The sequence below is a fragment of the Ictidomys tridecemlineatus genome, chromosome 4 (genome assembly GCF_052094955.1).
Source record: "Ictidomys tridecemlineatus isolate mIctTri1 chromosome 4, mIctTri1.hap1, whole genome shotgun sequence".
In the NCBI taxonomy this organism is placed as follows: Eukaryota; Metazoa; Chordata; class Mammalia; order Rodentia; family Sciuridae; genus Ictidomys; species Ictidomys tridecemlineatus.
In genome coordinates, this window is record NC_135480.1 from 113,472,415 (window position 1) to 113,491,311 (window position 18,897).

Consider the following 18,897-nt stretch of genomic DNA (forward strand, 5'->3'; position numbering starts at 1 on the left):
TGAGGCCCTGGGTTCGACCATCAGCACCAACACCACATATAAATAAATAAAACAAAAGATTCATTGAAAAAAAAAAATATATATATATATGTATAAATCAAGTTTTTTTCTTTTTTTTTTTTTTTCGGTGGTGCTGGGAATTGAACCCAGGGACTACATGCTTAGGTAAGCACTCTACCAACTGAGCCATATACCCAGCCTTCAAGTTTTTTTTTTTTTTTATCGGGCTTCATATGCCTGATAAATAAAACCAGGAAAATAAATATGAGCTCATAGAAAATTATCTGGCATCTGATCTAACTAGTTAACATTTTGATATATATTCTTATATGTGCATGTATGCTTTAGACATACATACTTATAGTTGAGACCAATACTGCCAGTTTTGAATGACTGGCAGGATTAAAGTGAGGGTCAGGAAAGGAAATAATTGGAAAATTACTTTGTAAATTGAAAATACATCTAAACATAACAATTTGCTATTTTCTTATCTTTCTTTTTTGTTGTTGGTTTTTGAGGTGGGGTCTCACTATGTTGCCCAGATTAGTCTCAAATTCCTGCACTCAAATGATCCTCCCACCTTAGTCTCCCTCCCAAGTAGCCGGCATAACAGGTGCATGCTATAGTGCCTGGCTTGTTATATTTCTTACACACACACACACACACACACACAAACCATCTGTTCAGAGTCCAGCTGAAGCCTTTCTTTTATCATTCTTAAGTAGGAGTAGAACTGTGGGCCATCCAACATTTAAAGAAAACTATAGCCTGAGAGAGAAAGGAAGGCTAAGGCAAAGTCCAAAGATAATCTTAAAAAAAAAAAATCAGCTTGAATGTAAAACCTAAAACTGTAAAATTGCTAGAAGAAAATACAGGAGAAAGTCTGCAGCATAGGCAAAGATTTCTTAGATACAGCACCTAAACTACAAATCTTAAAAGAAAAAATGGGACAAATTGCCCTTCATCAAAATAAAAATACCTTCTACTCTTCAAAAGAGTTATTAAGAGAATGAAAACACAAGTCACAGACTAGGAGAAGATCTTTGCAAAATATATAAACAACTTGTATTCAGAATGCCTGTAAAGACCTCTCCAAACTCATTAATGGAAAAACAAGCAAGCCAATGAAAATATTGGCAAAAGATTTGAAAAACACTTCAGCAAAGATGAAAAACTGAGGACAACTGAGCAAATGAGAAGATGATCACTATCTCGAGTCATTAGAGAAAAAACACTGAAAACCACAGGACACTGCTGTATGTCTAGTAGAATGGCTAAAATTAAAAAGACGACCATACTGAGCTCTAGATGGGACGTGGAACAATGAGAATTTTCACACACTGCTGATGACCATGTAAAAGCCTACAATCACTTTGTAAAACAGTTTGGTGGTTCTTTAAAGAGTTAAACATATACCTATCATACAAACTTGCTAGTCCACTGCTAGGTAATTACCCAAGAGAAATAAGAGCATTTTTGAATACAAAGCTCATACAGGAGTGTTTAGAGTGGCTGTATTTGTAGTAGCTCCAAACTGGAGACAATCCAAATGTCCATAACAGGGATCCATGCATAGGATAGTGCTTCAAGAGTAAAAAGGAACGTAGTATTGATGCATGCAGGAATCTCAAAATAATTGTGCTGAGTAAAAAAAAGCCAGACAGAAAAGAGTGCCTACTACATTATTCCACTTACACAAAGTCATGGAAAAAGCAAATTAATCATTAGTGACAGGAATTGGATTATTGGTTGCTTGGGGCAGGAAAGGGAATCAGGGAGGAACTACAGGAAGCTTTGGAAGGAGATGGTTATGTTGATTATTTTGATTGTGTTGATGGTTTTGTGGGAAAATAGATATATTTGCCCCAAACTGTATACTTTGTGTATGTACAGTGAAGCTATTTTATTTATTTACTTTTTTAATTTTTTAGATATTTATTCTTTAGTTTTCCGCAGACACAACATCTTCGTTTGTATGTGGTGCTGAGGATGGAACCGGGGCCGCATGCATGCCAGGCGAGCGCGCTACCGCTTGAGCCACATCCCCAGCCCCAGTGAAGCTATTTTAAAAATTAAAAATAAAAGATTTGCAGGAGCAAGTTTAAAAGCATTCCCCGAAAAGAACCAAATGATGAGGAGATATAAAATATGGGAGAGAGAAAAAAAAAAAAAAAGAACAGATGTGTAGAGTATCCACTCTTTATACACACACACACACACACACACACGTATTTTTTAGTTGTAGTTGTACACAATACCTTTATTTTGTTTATTTTTATGTGGTGCTGAGGATCAAACCCAGGGCCTCAGGTGTGCTAGGCAAGTGCTCTGCCGCTGAGCCACGACCCCAGCCACCCCCCCTGCCTGCCTCAATATCCACTCTTTATCTTTGTTGTTCTGAAATTTCATCATGACATATTTAGTTATTTATGTTTTTGCATTTATCTTTTTTTACCGTTCATTGAGCCCTTTGAACCTGAAGATTTATGCATCTCTTCAGATTATAGAAATACCCCTTAGGTATTTTTTTGGTAATTGTCCTCTTTCTGCCAGGAATTGGGCTCAGGTGTTATTTATTTTTATAGTGCTAAGGATTGAATTTGAGGGGCAAGTATTCTACCACTGCACCACATCCTGGCCGTTGGGCTCAGGTATTATAGAAGATATGAGTGAGACAAGGAAATCATTGTTAGAAATCCCCAAATCCCCACCTCTGCCCAAGCAAAAAGACAGCTACCCCTCCAGATCCCTGTAATAGAGGGAAAGGATCTGGAGAAATGGAATCAAATATCTCGACTTGAGGATACCAGATTAGAGGAAAGCTAAATGAGGAAAGGGGAATGAGTTTTTTTCTCCTATCTATTCCTGAATGCTAGTTGTCAGGTTTAAATCACTCCAGTCGGAGATTAGAAAATTGTAATTCTCTGGAGCAATTAAACTGTCCCTTGGAAAGATCCACACAGACTAATCATTGGTTATGCCCAGTAAAGTAATCTGACTGAGCTTCCAAACAGCCTTTACCGCCTCATTCCTGAATATGAATGAACAAGCAAGGACCCTCAGGCATTTGTGGAAAGCCTTCAATATGAAAGGTACAAGATGCCATCAAAGAGGAAAATTTCAGAGAACAAGAAAACTTGTGTTTATTAAAATTTTGACAGCAAACTCGAAAAACCTTAATAGTAAGGTTAGAGATAATAAGATGCCCTGTCTCTAGATAAAATACAAAATAGGACTGGGGATGTGGTTCAGTGCCCCTGAGTTCAATCTCCAATACCCCCTCTCCCCCGCAAAAAAATGAGAAAGGATAAAGTAGAGGATCAATATAATAAAAATTAGGGGCTGGGGTTGTGGCTCCACGGTAGAGCGCTTGCCTCACACATGTGAGGCACTGGGTTCAATTGTCAGCACCACATAAAAATAAATAAGCAAAATGAAGGTATTATGTCCATCTACAACTAAATAATAATAACAATAATAATAATAATAATGATTGAAGAAAGGTAGATCAGAGAAAATTCCAAATTGAAAGGATATGTGGAAAATTTAGCATAATGAAATGTATATCCTGGAGGCTTTAAGGGAAAGACAATAAAGTTATTAAACATGAGATGATGGATTTATAATATTCTGATAGTTCTCAAAAGCAAAATTAGAAGCAGACAATGGAGCTTTCAAAATTCTAAGTGAAAAATTAAAAAAAATATATTGTTTAGTTGTAGATGGACACAATGCTTTATTTTGTTTATTTATTTTTATGTGGTGCTGGGTATCAAACCCAGGGCTTCACACATGCTAGGCAAGTGCTCTACTACTGAGCTACAACCCCAGACCCCTAAGTGAACTCTCAACAAATATGGATATACAGCTAAGATTCTTTTTTTTTTTTTTTTGGTACCAGGAATTGAATTCAGGGGTGCTTAATCACTGAGCCACATCCCCAGCCCTTTTAAAAAATATTTTTATTTAGAGACAAGATCTTACTGAGTTGCTTTGGGCCTCACTAAGTTACTGAGGCTGATTTTGAATTTACAATCCTTCTGCTTCGATCTCTCTAGCTGCTGGGATTACAGGCATCCACCACGCTGCCCAACTCTAGAGTTAAAATTTCAGAAACATGAAAGTGTCCAAATTTCCTCAGGAATGTACTAATGTATGTATTTTTATGAAAACGCAACAAACCCCTAGACATTAGGATATGGAATTTTAGGAAATAGGGGCTTCAATTGAAGACAGAGAAGAAGGAAGTTCCCAAGGATGATGGTGAAGGAAGATCTACATAATCGCCATGAGAAAGGACAGAAGGCTCCAGGAGGAAGGCTCTCGGGAAGGAAATGAAATGACAAGTTATGTGACAGACTTTATATGTTGGGGATGGAGACTAATGCAGAGAACTTAGAGATTATCCATAGAGAGTTGGGTATATGTTAAAAAAAGTAAATGAAAATTTGAGCAAGAAAAACAAATTATACAAGAAAGAAAGCTTAATAGTGAACAATATTTTCACAGCTTAACAACAAAAGTAATAAAATCACAAATGGATATAATTTTTTAGAAACTTTGATCCCAGAACTTTTAGGAGAATGGGGGAGAGAAAGAGAAGGAAGGATATTAAAATCCACATTATCAAAATAGGAAATCAGTTCATGATATTTTAAGCAGATGATTTAAGACAGTGGTATTAGTATATGCTTTATAATATGGGAACAATCAGCTTGAATGTGTTTTAAGTGTCTGTCTCTGGGGCGTGCTTCTGTGTGTGGTATTAGGTAGAGTCATTAGCATAAGCAATTAGGAAGCTAAAATTAGACATATAAATATTCCAAGGTGGCAGGAGTGGGGAGAATCTTTTATAGTGGTGCATTAATCGATGATATGAAGCGGCGACAAATCAAGAAATATCAGGTTAAGCATATAATGTAGCATCAGAAAACTGTTGAAAGGGATGGCGTCACTTTGTGGAATTTGGAGTGGGGCTGTTGTGATCATAAGCCCCTTTGGAGCGGGTATGAAGTAGTTGAACTTAAAGCACCACACTGAAAAAGCAGGCCTCTCTGCAGGATGAAGCACCAGTGTATGCTCTGGGGAGAAATCTTGCTCATCTGCCAGCGGCCCCTGGGACACCCCTCCTGCTCCTCTCCATATTCATGTCCCCGCCTCCTGGCAGGGAGGAACCCAGAGAAGCTGCCATCTGTTTGTCAGAAATTTTGCTTGTTTGCTTTTACAAAAGGGTGTGGAATCCAGGAGGGGGCTGCCTTTCCATATCCACTTGGGTCCTGGGTTAAAATCATGTGGTCTGTTTCACTGTAGCACTGCAGAGCTGCCCAGGCTTAGTGCCCTTTCCCTTTTGGCTGGTTAAACATCAGCAGGGACAAGGCTGCTGGGCAAGGGCGTGGAGTTTCTATGCCACCCGGCAGGCTCCTGGCCCTGGTGACCATGGGGACTGAATCTAAATAGAGTGGCATTGGAGCAGGTGAGGGCTGGCCTTACAGGTCACCCCAGAGATTCCACAGTGCCAGTCATGGCTTTGAGCTTACATCTACCTGACTCAAAGATGATTCGTGGAAATTGAGACCCTCGGTGACTGGGTTTAGCTAGCCCTTAATTTCAATTTAATTTTAAGTGATTCATGCCTGGGTTGTGTGGATGGGAGGGCTTCCCTCACTTTCCTCCAGTAGGTTCACATCTTGCAGCAGGCAGTCTTGGCCGAGTGGTCTTTATGTTCATGGATGGTCCTTATGTTCAGCCCAGCCCTGACTTTTTCTCCAAGCCAGACCTCACAAAATGTCAATGTTCTTCCCCAGCATGGCTGGGAGGCTCTTAGGCGGAGAGTTTCTGAGTCCCAGTGCATCTTTCTGTTCAGAACATGAAGGGCTTCGAGGAAGGTGTGGAGTTTTTGCCGGTGAACAACGCCAAGAAGGTGGAGAAGCGGGGACCTAGGCGCTGGGTGGTGCTGGTGGCCTTGTTGATCGGCTTCCTCTTGCTCTCCCTCGTGGTTGGCTTGCTGGTGTGGCACTTCCAGTGTGAGTACAGCTGGGGTTGGCTGTGGGGGAGGGTGGTATGGGGTGGCTCTCCCTCTTCCCGCAGTGGGGGAAGCGTAGAGGGATTGGAGGGAGTGCTCTCAGGTGCCATCTCCCTGGGCTCTTTTGAGCCATGATAGGGAGGGATGAGTTGCTGGTCAGAGCCGGCCCCTCCCCACACTCGCTCCCTCAGGAGCTAAGGGTAGCTGTAGGTGTGAGGGGACAGGTGGAGGTGCACCACTGCCCATGACCACTCTCCTGGCCTGGCACAGACCGGAATGCTCGGATCCAGAAGGTCTTCAATGGCTACCTGAGGATCACAAATGAAAACTTTGTGGATGCTTATGAGAACTCCAACTCCACTGAGTTTAAGAGCTTGGCCAGCAAGGTGAAGGAAGCGGTGAGTCCAGTCCCTGGGCAGGGTCCCTCCAACGGCTGTCTGTCCTGGTGTCCCTAACGCCCCCTCCCCCCCCCAAGTAGAAAGGACACTCTCATCTTTGCTCCAAGGTCACTGGGCTGGGGGGCAATGTGGAGGGGAGCTCAGGTCCCAGGAGGGGAGGGAGCGGCCTGGGCTTGGGGAAGGGATTATTATTGTTCTTGGGCCGATTGTGAGTGTTGTCCCCTCCCCCTCAGCTGAAGCTGTTATACAGTGAAGTCCCTATCCTGGGTCCCTACCATAAGAAGTCTGTTGTGACTGCCTTCAGGTGGGTGCCGGGGGATGGTTTGAGTGGGGTGGCCCTGGTCTGTCTGGGAGTGGGATCAGTGTGATATTCTATGTGGGGCAAAATGCCTGGGACCCTAGGGTATGATGAAGCTGAAAGCCCTTGGCTTGTAGGGCCAAGGCGACTCCTTGTTCTACCCTTTGTGCAAGTGATCAGCACACTTGATTCTCCTGTCTCCAAGGCAGTGGTGGCCACAGCAGTGTTGGTAGGAGGAAGTGCACAAATGCCTGTGGATTGCTTTGCCTAGGGCCAGCCAAGTGAGCTGCCATCAGGAAGGGCAGTGAGTATTTTTTTAAACTTGGCTTTGCGGAAGTTGAGTGCCTGAGAAGGCTTCCATACAAATATATCTTTTTAAAAGTAGATTTTATTCCCAGAGTGGTTTTTTTTTTTTTTTTTTTTTTTTTTTTTGCAGTGCTGGGGATTGAACCATGTGCCTTATGTAGGCTAAGCAGGTGCTCTACCAGTGAGCTGCATCCACAGCATTTTATTTTATTTATTGTTTTTTTGGAGATGGAGTGTTACTGTATTGCCCAGGCTGACCTTGAACTCCTGGGCTCAAGTGATCCTCCTGCCTCAGCTTCCCAAGTAGCTGAGACTATAGGTGTGTGCCACTGTGCTCAGCACCCAAAGTACTTTTTGTTTTGTGTGTTCAGATGAGACCTCAGGACAGCTGGGTGGCAAGTGGCAATCTTATCTCCTTTCCCAGAACTGAAAGGTGATTTTGTGTGCCCAAGTTAGTGGCCAAACTCCAATCTAGAATTTTTTTCCCTTCCCTTCTAAACTTGAGCTTACCACAGAATATGTCTCGTTTTGAGAGGAGGACAAGAAGGTAGTGGTGGACATTACAGAAAGTTGGGATGATAGGGCCTCTGTATGCACTGAGGTCCCTGTGTTCTGGGAGATTGTGGGTCTTCAGAACCTGCCTCTGTCCTTGTCTCAGTCCTTGTCTCAGGCTTGACCTTGTCTCCCTAGTGAGGGCAGTGTCATCGCCTACTATTGGTCAGAGTTCAGCATCCCGCAGCACCTGGAGGAGGAGACGGAGCGCATCATGGCCCAGGAGCAAGTGATCTCCTTACCACCCAGATCTCGGGCACTACAATCCTTTGTGTTGACTTCGGTGGTGGCCTTCCGTGAGTCTGGGGTAGGCGGGGAGTGGGCACGTGAAGGCCAGCCTGCAGAGGAGTGGAGTTGGGGGGACCCATGTGCCTGGGGCCCATTGCACTGAAGAGGACTCTTGCTGGGCACCTCCCTCATGATAATAAGGAAGCAGGAATAAGGAAATAGATGCTATGAGTAAATACTCTCCTTCTTGTTCTTTAGCCTCCGACCCCAGAACAATACAGAGGCCCCGGGACAGTGAGTATCATGCTTCTCACCCCTAAAGTTGAGAGAAGGAGGGATATGGCTGGATGTCCTTTGAGCTAAGGGGGCCCCTAGAAGTCATTGCCAATGGTCAGCACATCCCTCCTCTTCTTCCAGTCCCCTTGAGAAGCCCCCTTCCTTCTCTCTCCAGGCCCAGGGCAGCCTTGGAAGTCTCAGAGTGGGGAGGCTAGGCCTGGGGTACACCCCTGCTGGGTCTCTGGGTTGGTCTCCCCAGGGGCAGCCCTGGCCCCACCCCATGCCCTCCTTATCTACTGCAGACAAATGCAGTTTTGCCCTGCATGCCCGTGGCAAGGAGCTGACGCGTTTCACCACACCTGGATTCCCCAACAGCCCCTACCCGGCCCGTGCCCGCTGCCAGTGGGCCCTGCGGGGGGATGCCGACTCAGTCCTGAGCCTCACCTTCCACAGCTTTGATGTTGCACCCTGTGACATGCAGGGTAGTGACCTGGTCATGGTGTATGACACCCTGAGCCCTGTGGAGCCCCATGCTGTAGTGCGGTGAGTGTCCTAGGGAACTGGGGTGGGGCCACAGGAGCCTGGCAGCTGCAGGGGTCAGCCACTGAACCAGCTGTAGTGAGGCGTTGGGATTTAGTTTATGACTTTTGGCTACAGGCCAAACTTGCAGGTAACAGAGGATAGTTGTGGGGTACTTCTCAGCACAGGCTCCAGTTGGGGAGGGGGGTCTCAGGTGATTCCTTAGCTTAGGCAAGATTGAGGAAGGCTCACTGGCCCCTGGATGTTGAATCCAGCATCAGCAGGATGTGCTTCCTATAACTGCCAAAAGGAAGGTGAATCCTTCCTTGGAAAAATGTAGTTCTTATTATTAATTAATAAATTAATAATATTAATTAGTAAAACCCACAGATGAGGAGTCCACCGCCATTGCGGATAGTTCATTATAGTTCCCAACAGGGGGCGCTGCTGTATGTCATGGCCAGCATGCAGGGCCATACAGCGGAGCCCCAGGGTTGTCCAGGAAGCAGAGGGAGAGAAGATGAACTGTGGGTGAGAGCCTTTATCATGGTTTACACAGGAAAGGATGAGTACAGGGTGAACAGGCGTAGGACTGGCTGGTTTCAATCATTATTGCAGGCTCTGGAGCATAGGACTGTCCCTTGCTGTCTGGTACTTGGCCTAGCGCCCAACTTTGAGACTTCCAAACTACCCTTGGCTTAGTCACCCCAGGGCCAGGTACCAGACCTCAAGGGACAGTCCTATGCTGCAGAACTTACTGTAGTGATTGAAACTAGCCAATCCTAAATGTGTTTGCCCTGCACTCTTCCTTTCCCATGTAAACCCTCAGTAAAGGCTGTCGCCCACAGTTCCTCTTTACTTTCTCTGCTTCCTGAGTACGATGTGGGAGTTTGATAGTGTGTGGGGTCTGCATAGGAAAAGTGCCCTAGCCAGCAAGTCCTTTACCATTTCTAAGATTGGCAGCTCTTGGAAGGTAATCTTTCCAGGGTTAGTAAAACCCCTGATGTCAGAGCATCAGAATTATAGAAAATAGCCAGGTGCAGTGCCACAGGCCTGTAATCCCACAGGCAGCAGGGTCTCAAGTTTGTGGCTGACCTACGCAACTTAGCAAGACCCTATCTCAAAAATGAAAAGGGATGGAGGATGTAGTTCAGTGGTTGAGCACCTCTGGGTTTAATTCCCATTATTTGGGGGAAAAAAGAATTACAGATAATAAAAGGGCATGATCAATATACCTGCTGAGGGAAGAACCAAGGTGCTTGCGCTGGCTGGCTGCATGTCAGGATAGAGCCCACTTCTCATACCTGGGTGAAGGTGGTCAGGTTCACCTGACATTGATCTCTGGAAATGGGCAGGTGTTTCTTGATTAATGATGGGTTAAAATTCAGGCCAAAACCAAGATAGAACCATTTTTTTGCCACAGCTCAGCAGTCAGGATTTCTACACATCTTTTCCTACCTCTGTAATTTACTAATTTACGACAAAGAAATACACAACCTCAAGAGAGTAAAAGTAGAAATCAACAATCAAGGAGGGTGAAAGTCACCTATTACCTTACTGCCTAAGAGTAGCCATTGTTAAGTTTTGTGTGTGTATGTGTGTGTGCGTGTGTTTGTACTGGAGATTGAACTCAGGGGCACTTAACTATAAGCCGCATCCCCAGCCCTTGTTTGTATTTTATTTAAAGACAGGGTCTCACTGAGTTGCTTAGAGCCTTGCTAAGTTTGCGAGGTTGGCTTTGAATTGGGGATCCTTCTGCCTCAGCCTCCTGAGCCACTACAATTACAGATGTTTACCATTGTGCCCACCCATTCTTGAGTTTTTGATGTATATTTTCCCAGACTGTTTGGCTATGTACGTATGTGTATGAGTCTTTAGAAATAGGATTACATTTCTGGCCATTGTGGTGCAACCCTGTAATCCCAGCTACTTAAGAAACTGAGGCAAGAGGACCACAAGTTCCAGGTCAGACTCAGCAACATGTCAGACCCTTTCTCAAAATAATAAAAGGTTGGGATGTAGCTCAGTGGCAGAGCACCTCTGGGTTCAATCTCTAGTACTGAAAAAAAAAAAAAGAATAAAAGAAATAGGATTATGGTGTACAATAATGCAATAGTATACATTTGGTTTTGTTACCTGTTCTTTCCAAATCAATCTGACCTGGTCATTTATCTTATCTTTTTTATTTATTTATTTTTCTTGGTACCAGGAGTGCTTTACCACTGAGCTACATCCCCAGCCCTTTTTAATATTTTATTTTTAGACAAGGTTTCACTGTGTTGCTTAGGATCTCACTAAATTGCCGAGGTTGGCCTTGAACTTGTGTTCCTCCTGCCTCAACCTCCTGAGTTGCTGGGATTACAGGTGCGCACCACCATGCCCAGCCCTAAGTCATTTTTAATGGTTGTATTAGAGGCAGGATGACATGGTCATTGGCACTGTGGGCTCTGAATGCCTTGAGTTTGAATTCCAGCCCTGCTGCTTATTTATTTATTTATTTATTATTCTGTGGTACCGGGTATGGAACCCAGGGCTTTGTGGATGCTGGGCAAGGGCTTTACTACTGAGCCTGTCATTTATTGACAGTGGGATCTTGGGTAAGTTACTGAGCCTGTCTGTGCTTTCTATTATCTATGACATGGGGTTAATAGTATTGCTTAGATTTGTGAGTTAGTAGCTATAAAAGCACTAAGGGGCTGGGATTGGGGGCCAGTGGCAGAATATATGCTCAGCATGTGTGAGGCCCTGGGTTTGAACCCCAGTACCGTAAAATCAACAACGACAGCACTGAGAACTATGCCTGTCGTGTTCTTAATCAGTATTAGTTGTTTTGACTACTGATGGTATAATTTAACACGATTTACCTAATGAATCCTCTGTCAGGCATTTCATGTTTCTCGGGTTTTACTATTTTAAATAAAGATGAGCAGTCTTACCCCTAAGTCCTCACGGCGTTGATTGTTCTTTGTGTGACGATTGTCCGACTATTTGGGGAGGGACTTTATGGAGGGTCTTTTGGACCCCACCCTTGGCCTTTTGTGCACCTGTCCAGAGTTAGGAAAGGGGTCCTTGAGTCCCCTCTGTGTGGAACTGAGCTGGGTGTGTGACAAGCCTGAATTCTCTCCCCACAGGCTGTGTGGCACCTACCCTCCCTCGTACAACCTGACCTTCCTCTCCTCCCAGAACGTCTTGCTTGTCACGCTGATAACCAGCACTGAACGGCGGCATCCTGGCTTTGAGGCCACCTTCTTCCAGCTGCAGAAGATGAGCAGTAAGGAAGGCGGGGGAGGGCAGAAAATGCTCACAGGTGCAGAGGAAGGGGCCGGCTTTAGGGGTGACCTGAGCCCAGGAGGCCAGAGGCTCCACCTTGTGGCTAGTAAACTGGGCCCCATCAGCCAAAGAGGTTTGGAGCTTGAGCCAAAAGGACACTTTGCTGACCACCTGGGTCAGGAGCTATTTTTAAAACAGTTAACTTGTGAGCACCTCGCTGGAAAGCCACCAGGTGCCCAGGCAGCTGAGGGCCTCAGGTGCTACCCTTGGGGCACAGTCTCTCTACCTGCCTGGCTGGTGGAGCTGGCCCTCCACCCTCATGGTTTTCTCTTCAGGGTGTGGAGGCTCCTTACGTGAATCCCAGGGGACATTTAGCAGCCCTTACTACCCTGGCCACTACCCACCCAACATAGACTGCACATGGAACATTGAGGTAGGTGCTGTATGTGAAAGGGAAGGTGGGGGGGGGAGGGGGATGCCCCAGGGTGTAAATGGTGAAAGGAGAAGAGAGAAGATGAGCACCTTCAGCAACAGAAGAGTTCACATACTCATGGGTTAGGTGGGATCTTCCTCTGCTGTATCAAACTGACTCAGGTCCCAGCTCCTCCCCCATGCTAGGCCTGCTTCTAGGAAGAAAGGGGGTCGAAGTTCTGTGCCTTAGAGGTGCTGTCAGGATGGTCTCTGGAAATCTGCATGAAGCACAGAGAAAGTCCTTATCAAGTGGTAGTGAGATAAGAGCATTTTGCCCATTGATAACACTCACTGTATCATCCTGATCATCATCCATCCCTTTTCCTTCTCCAAAAACCTTCTTTAGTAATAGAAAAGCCTTCTTTAGTAATAGAATATGGTGTCCTCCTCTTCTTTGTGGTTTTGCTTTCAGAGGTCTCAGTTACAACAGTCTGAAATGTTAATTATAAAATTCCAGAAATAAATAATTCATAAGGTTGGAATTGCATGTTGGTCTGATTAGCGTGATCAAATCTCATTCTGATCTGAATCATCCTCCTGGGATAGGAATCGTTCCTTTATTCAGCATGTATGTTACCTGGGCATTAGGTACATAGTAGCCTTCTTGGTTTTCAGATTGACTGCTGTGGTAGCTCTTATCTTCAAGGACCTTCATTTTACTTAATAATGGCCCCAAATTATAAGAACAGTGATGAAAACAATTCTTATTTGCCAAAGAGAAACCCTAAAGTGCTTCCTTTAGGTGAAAATGTGAATGTTTTTAATTTAATAAGAAAAATAAAATTGTACACTGAGGATGCTGAGTAAAATAAAATCTTCTATCTGTGAAATTAAGAAGGAAAAAGAATTTATATTGTAATTTTTCTATTTTATTAGTTACTGTTATTAATCTCTTACTGTGTTTGATTTATAAATTAAACCTCAGCTGGGCATGGTTGGGCACGCCTGTAATCCTAGTAATCATCAGGTGGCTGAGGCAGGAACATTAAAACTTAAGGCCAGCCTCAACAATTTAGCAAGGCCCTAACCAACTTAGTGAGATCCTGTCTCAAAATAAAAAATAAAAAGCACTGGGTATGTGGCAGAGTGGTAAAGTGCTGGCTGGGTTCAGTCCTCAGTACCAAAAAACAAACAAATACGCAAACAAAAAAATATTCGGGTACATATACACAATGAAATACTAGTCAGCCATAAAAAAGAATGAAATCTTGTTGGCAACATAGATGCAACTGGAGACCATTATGTTAAATGAAATAAGTCAGGCACAGAAAGACAAGCACCACATGAGCTCACTCACTTGGGGTTTTAAAACAGTTGATCTCAACTGAGTTTGGTGGTATACTCCTGCAATCACAGTAACTTGGGAGGCTGAGGCAGGAGGATTGCAAGTTTGAGGCCAGCCTTAGCAATTTAGTGAGGGCTTAAGCAACTTAGGAAGACCCTGTCTCAAAATAAAAAAAGAGCTGGGAATGTAGCTCAGTGATTAAATGCCCTGGGTTCAGTCACTGAATTTCATAGAAGTTGAGAATAGAATAGTGGTTACCAAAGACTGGGATGAACGGTGGGAGGGAGGAATAGGGAAAGACAGGAGCAAGCAACTCTGGTATACTGTTGCACAGTATGGTGACTACAGAGTAATGTACTGTACATTTCAAAAAAGCTAGAAGGAAGGATTTTTTTTTTTTTTTTTTGTACCAGGGATTGAACTCAGAGGCACTTGGTCACTGAGCTACATTCCCAGTGCTATTTGTATTTTATTTAGAGACAGGGTCTCACTGAGTTTCTAAGCACCTCACTGTTGCTGAGGTTGGCTTTGAACTCATGATCCTTCCGCCTCAGCCTCCCAAGCTGCCAGGATTATAGGTGTGTACCACCATGCCCGGCGGAGAAAGAATTTTGAAAGTTTTCACCATAAAGAAATAATCAGTGTTCAAGGAGATACATATGTTTAACCTGATTGAAAAATTAGTGTATACATACATCAAACATTATATGGTTTTTCCCATTAATATGTCCAATTTTAGTATTTTTGTGTATCTGCTTTAAAAAAACTCTAAAAATTGGGGGGGAAAAGAGAGAGAGAGAGAGAAGCACCTCTAATAGGTATGTATTGGAAAAACCATGGTATATATAGGTACTATCCTGGTTGTCAGGCATCCACTGAAGTCTTGGGACTTGTCCCCTGTAGATAAGGAAACTACTGTAGTATGTCCCTGCTTCATGCTGTTCCATGCCCACCTGCCCACCAGCCATGTGTCATCCTGGGGTTCAGGGAAGAGGAAAAGAACTCAGAGTCCAAAGCATTCTCTCTCCAGGTACCCAAAAATAAGAATGTAAAGGTGCGCTTCAAAATCTTCTACCTGGTGGAACCCAACTTGCCGCTCGGCACTTGCCCCAAGGACTACGTGGAGATCAATGGGGAAAAGTGAGCTCCTGGGGATTGGGACCGCCAGGCCTTGGCACTGGAGGTGGGGAGGGGGCAGGGGTCCTGTGCATGCCCAGTGTCCTGGCTCCATGCTGAGGTGTCTCTCCCTCACGCTCTCCTCTAGGTACTGTGGAGAGAGGTCCCAGTTTGTCGTTAGCAGCAATAGCAACAAAATCACAGTTCGCTTCCACTCGGATCAGTCCTACACTGACACGGGGTTCCTAGCTGAATACCTCTCCTATGACTCCAGTGACCGTGAGTAAATTCTACTGCAGCAGGGGCCTGGTTGGTTAGAGGGATTCACACAGGATGCACTGTTTGTTCTATATATTATCAGCATTGTGCTTTTCCTGATTCAAAGATAATTGGAAATGTAAGATGCATATCACTCTAGTAGCTTTTTGAGGAAAGAATTTTATTTCAGATGCAGTTATTATAAAAGACTGACAGCAAATGTAGGTTCACACCATGCCCTTCAGGGTTGCATCCCAGCACGATGAATCTGGAGCCTGAGGACTCTCCTCTCTTGTCTTCCTGGGGCTATCTGTCCCTTTGGTTCAACATCACTGTGACTTTTATTGTCTATGCTTGTCTTTATGGCTGTTGAGCACTTTTAGGATAAATATCAAATTTTTGAAGCACATTAGAAAATAACCCTTGGCTGTGTGAATAGCAATTGGTTGATGCACATAATACAGATTGAGTCTCCATTATCTGAAATGCTTGGGACCAGAGTGTTTTTGATTTCAGATTTTGGATTTTGGAATATTTGCATATGTGCAATGAAATATTTTGGGGAGTATGTGAATTTAGTGCTTAGACTAAGTTCATTTATATTTTACATATACCTTGTACACATAGTGTATTTGGTACACCTGTATTTTGACTATAATCTGTCACACAAGTTCAGGTGTGTCATTAGGTTGGAGCTCAAAAATTTGGAATTTTGGAGCATTTTGAGTTTTGGATTTTGGATCTGTAGTTTTAAATTTCAACACTGCATCTTAGAATAATCTTTCAGAAGACATCTTTGCTCTACTAAGGAACCCACGTTTAAGTTAAAATTCAGCTGCATGACTTACCAAAAGTGTAATTAGATGAGCAAGTACCTTTGATCCAAAGACATGCTTGTGACCAAAGCGTATGTGTGCACGGGCAATGACAACAGTCTCCTCACATCTTTGTCCTCTGCTTGATGATCCCAATTGTCAGACACCTCCCAGTTTCAGAGACAGTAAAATATGAACAGTTCCCTAGCATGAAGGAAATAGGTGATGTCATTAACCCTTGGGCGAGGACATGCACATCATCCATGTACTGAGCCTCCGCTGCCCCTGTCGCAGGCGGGGAGCCTGGTGCTCAGAGGCATGAGGGTACAGCAGCACTGCTAATGCAGCCCCCTCCTGCCACTTTGCCTGGAGCTGCTGGTGTTCGTCACTGGTGGTCAGGAGGAGCTTGGCCAGCCCTGCCCTGCACCAGCTGCTGCTGTAGGAGCCCCCCTCGCCACCGTTTGGTGGGCCTGGGTGACCCTCAGTGCCTGCCTGACTTCCCTGTTTGCAGGCTGGGTCTTCCATGTGGCTGTGAGGTTGGCATTGAGGGAGGGAGGTTGGGACCACAGACCTCGGACCTGCTTTGTTCCCTACAGCTTGCCCTGGGATGTTCACGTGCAAAACTGGGAGGTGCATTCAGAGGAACCTGCGCTGCGATGGCTGGGCTGACTGCACCGACTACAGCGACGAGTTACACTGCGGTGAGTCAAGCTGGGAAACTGGAATGTCCCCTCCTGCCCTCATTGTGCCCCATGGCTCCTGCTGGCTGCCCCTTGTGGCAAGAAGGCCCGAGGTGGTGGGAATTTGTACTTATGTTCTGCGGCCCTCCTTCCCTCTGGGTGCAGAGACATCTGGCCCCTTTCCCTCCCCCTGCTGTCTGCAACTCCTGGCTGCTGGTGAAGCAGGCCGTGGAGTGTTTTGAAAGTGCTGAGGTCAGCTCCTTAGCTGGTGGAGCAGGCATGCCCCAGGCCAGCGATCCAGATGGGAAGTGGTCCCCTGGCGGCTCTGATTGTCCAGGCTTCCCCTGGGGAAGTCATGAGTGCTGAGGCTGCCACCAAGAAGACCAGGATCACAACCGAACCTTGCGGCTGACTTCTGCCTCTTGCCTCACTCCAGCATGCAATGCCACCCACCAATTTACCTGCAAGAACAACTTCTGCAAGCCCTTGTTCTGGGTCTGTGACAGCGTGAATGACTGCGGGGACAACAGCGATGAGGAGGGGTGCAGTGAGTGTCCTGGGGCAGGTGGCCATCTGGGCTTCCCTGCAGCTGCCCGCTTGGCCTGGGCAGACAGGGCATGTCAGGCCTTCGTTAAGGAGTTGTTCTTCCCCAGGTTGTTCCGCTGGGAACTTCCAGTGTGCCAACGGGAAGTGCCTCCCACAGAGCCAGCGGTGCAACGGGAAGGACAACTGTGGGGATGGATCTGACGAGATCTCGTGCGACAGTGGTGAGACCTGGCTCTGCCTTCCTACAGGGATGCGGATGTTTTTTCCCGGGTATCTGCACTAGGAGCACACTCCTGTGCATCGTGCCCAGAGATTAGTAAACAAACCTGTTAAGTGTGATAAGAAAGAGCTTCAGTTGGGGGAGAATCTTTTAGAAGGTAGAGAACATGGGTGTGATAGTTGGGGCCAGCCTGGGGGAGGGGTGGAGGGTAGGTGGATCATGAGGTGCCTCTGAAGGCTTCTGGCACTGACTCTGGCTTATAGTTATGGGCTGCAGAGGAGCTGATTCCCATCTGTGTCCTCCTTGAACAGCGAGCGTCGTCACTTGTACCGAACACACCTATCGCTGCCACAATGGGCTCTGCCTGAGCAAGGGCAGCCCTGAGTGTGACGGAAAGAAGGACTGTAGTGATGGCTCCGATGAAAAGGACTGTGGTAAGCAGAGCTTCTGTGTCTGGTTAGGCAGGCTGTTCACTGTGTGAGGCACCCATAAAAAGGTGCACCCAGAGGGGGAAATCCTGCCAGCACCTTGCTCAACTAGGTCTGTGCCCGGAAAGCTGGTGCATTTGACTGGAGCAAAGATGCTGTACCATAGCCTAGCTCTGGTTCTGGAGAAAGGCCCAGGCAGGCAGCACATTGGTGCCTCTGTGGCACAGCTGGGGTGCTGGCAGAGGTGCTGGGCTGGTGCCTGCTCTGTAGATGGAGCCCCTGGTGAGTGGCTTGGAGAGGAGTCCTTAGCTCCTCTGAGTACCAGACAGGGGTTTCCCCCACCGGCCCATGTGTTAACTTGCACCCCCTGTGTGTTGCTGAAACAGGGGTTCAGTTTGGGCAGAGTTATAGTTCTGTGCCTTCCTGTCAGGCCTCGGCTCTTCCCTCTCGGCAGTCAACAGGCATATTTAGGCAAATGACACCCAAATTGAGTCTAAGCAAACCAGCAGGTGTCTCAAGACCCTTTAGTGCATTTGTGCAGGACAGAGGAGCTGGGAGCATGGGGGTGAGAGGAAGGGGAGGTGGACGACAGAGGGTGCCTGAAGCTCAGAGTGCTGAGCTCAGCTTCCTTAGCTAGTGGAGCAGGCATGCCTCAGGCCAGCTCTCCAGATGGGAAGTGGTCCCCTGGTGGCTCTAGAGAGTCCCTCATGCCACCTGTGCTCCAGCACTGCTGTGCAGGCCAGAGCCAGAGGCGATTGCCCTGGGAGTGGGGAGTCTGGCTGCTCCCTTGTGGTTGGGTGGCCCGCCATCTTTGGTTCTCTGTTCTCTCTCCAGACTGTGGGCTGCGGTCATTCAGCAAACAGGCTCGGGTCGTTGGGGGCACAAATGCAGACCAGGGTGAGTGGCCCTGGCAGGTGAGCCTCCACAGTCAGGGCCAAGGCCACGTGTGCGGGGCTTCGCTCATCTCTCCAAACTGGCTGGTCTCTGCAGCCCACTGTTTTATGGATGACAGAGATTTCAGGTAGGTCTCTGGGTGGGTGGTGAGGTCCCCTGTGCCTATGAGTCATGCCAGGGTGGGCTGTCACTAGGATAGGGTGGTGGAGAGGTGGCAGTTATCTAGCGACAGAACTTATTAACAGTGTTAATAAAAACTCACTTTTATTAGGTACTCTCTCAGTCAAATACTTCTGTGCCACCCCTAGTGGGGCC

At 46.0% G+C, this 18,897-nt stretch overlaps 1 protein-coding gene across 1 annotated transcript in view; it reads left to right on the forward strand.

The window, feature by feature from the left end:
* St14 (ST14 transmembrane serine protease matriptase) overlaps positions 1-18,897 on the forward strand; it is a 44,971-nt gene that overhangs the window by 15,096 nt on the left and 10,978 nt on the right. Inside the window, exons 2-16 of the mRNA XM_005330728.4 lie at positions 5,864-6,023; positions 6,293-6,420; positions 6,654-6,724; positions 7,715-7,872; positions 8,063-8,098; positions 8,383-8,623; positions 11,731-11,870; positions 12,205-12,302; positions 14,656-14,765; positions 14,890-15,020; positions 16,411-16,515; positions 16,931-17,041; positions 17,148-17,261; positions 17,572-17,694; positions 18,523-18,709. Of these exons, the coding sequence (XP_005330785.1) occupies positions 5,864-6,023; positions 6,293-6,420; positions 6,654-6,724; positions 7,715-7,872; positions 8,063-8,098; positions 8,383-8,623; positions 11,731-11,870; positions 12,205-12,302; positions 14,656-14,765; positions 14,890-15,020; positions 16,411-16,515; positions 16,931-17,041; positions 17,148-17,261; positions 17,572-17,694; positions 18,523-18,709 (1,913 nt within the window). The remainder of the gene's footprint in view (positions 1-5,863; positions 6,024-6,292; positions 6,421-6,653; positions 6,725-7,714; positions 7,873-8,062; positions 8,099-8,382; positions 8,624-11,730; positions 11,871-12,204; positions 12,303-14,655; positions 14,766-14,889; positions 15,021-16,410; positions 16,516-16,930; positions 17,042-17,147; positions 17,262-17,571; positions 17,695-18,522; positions 18,710-18,897) is intronic.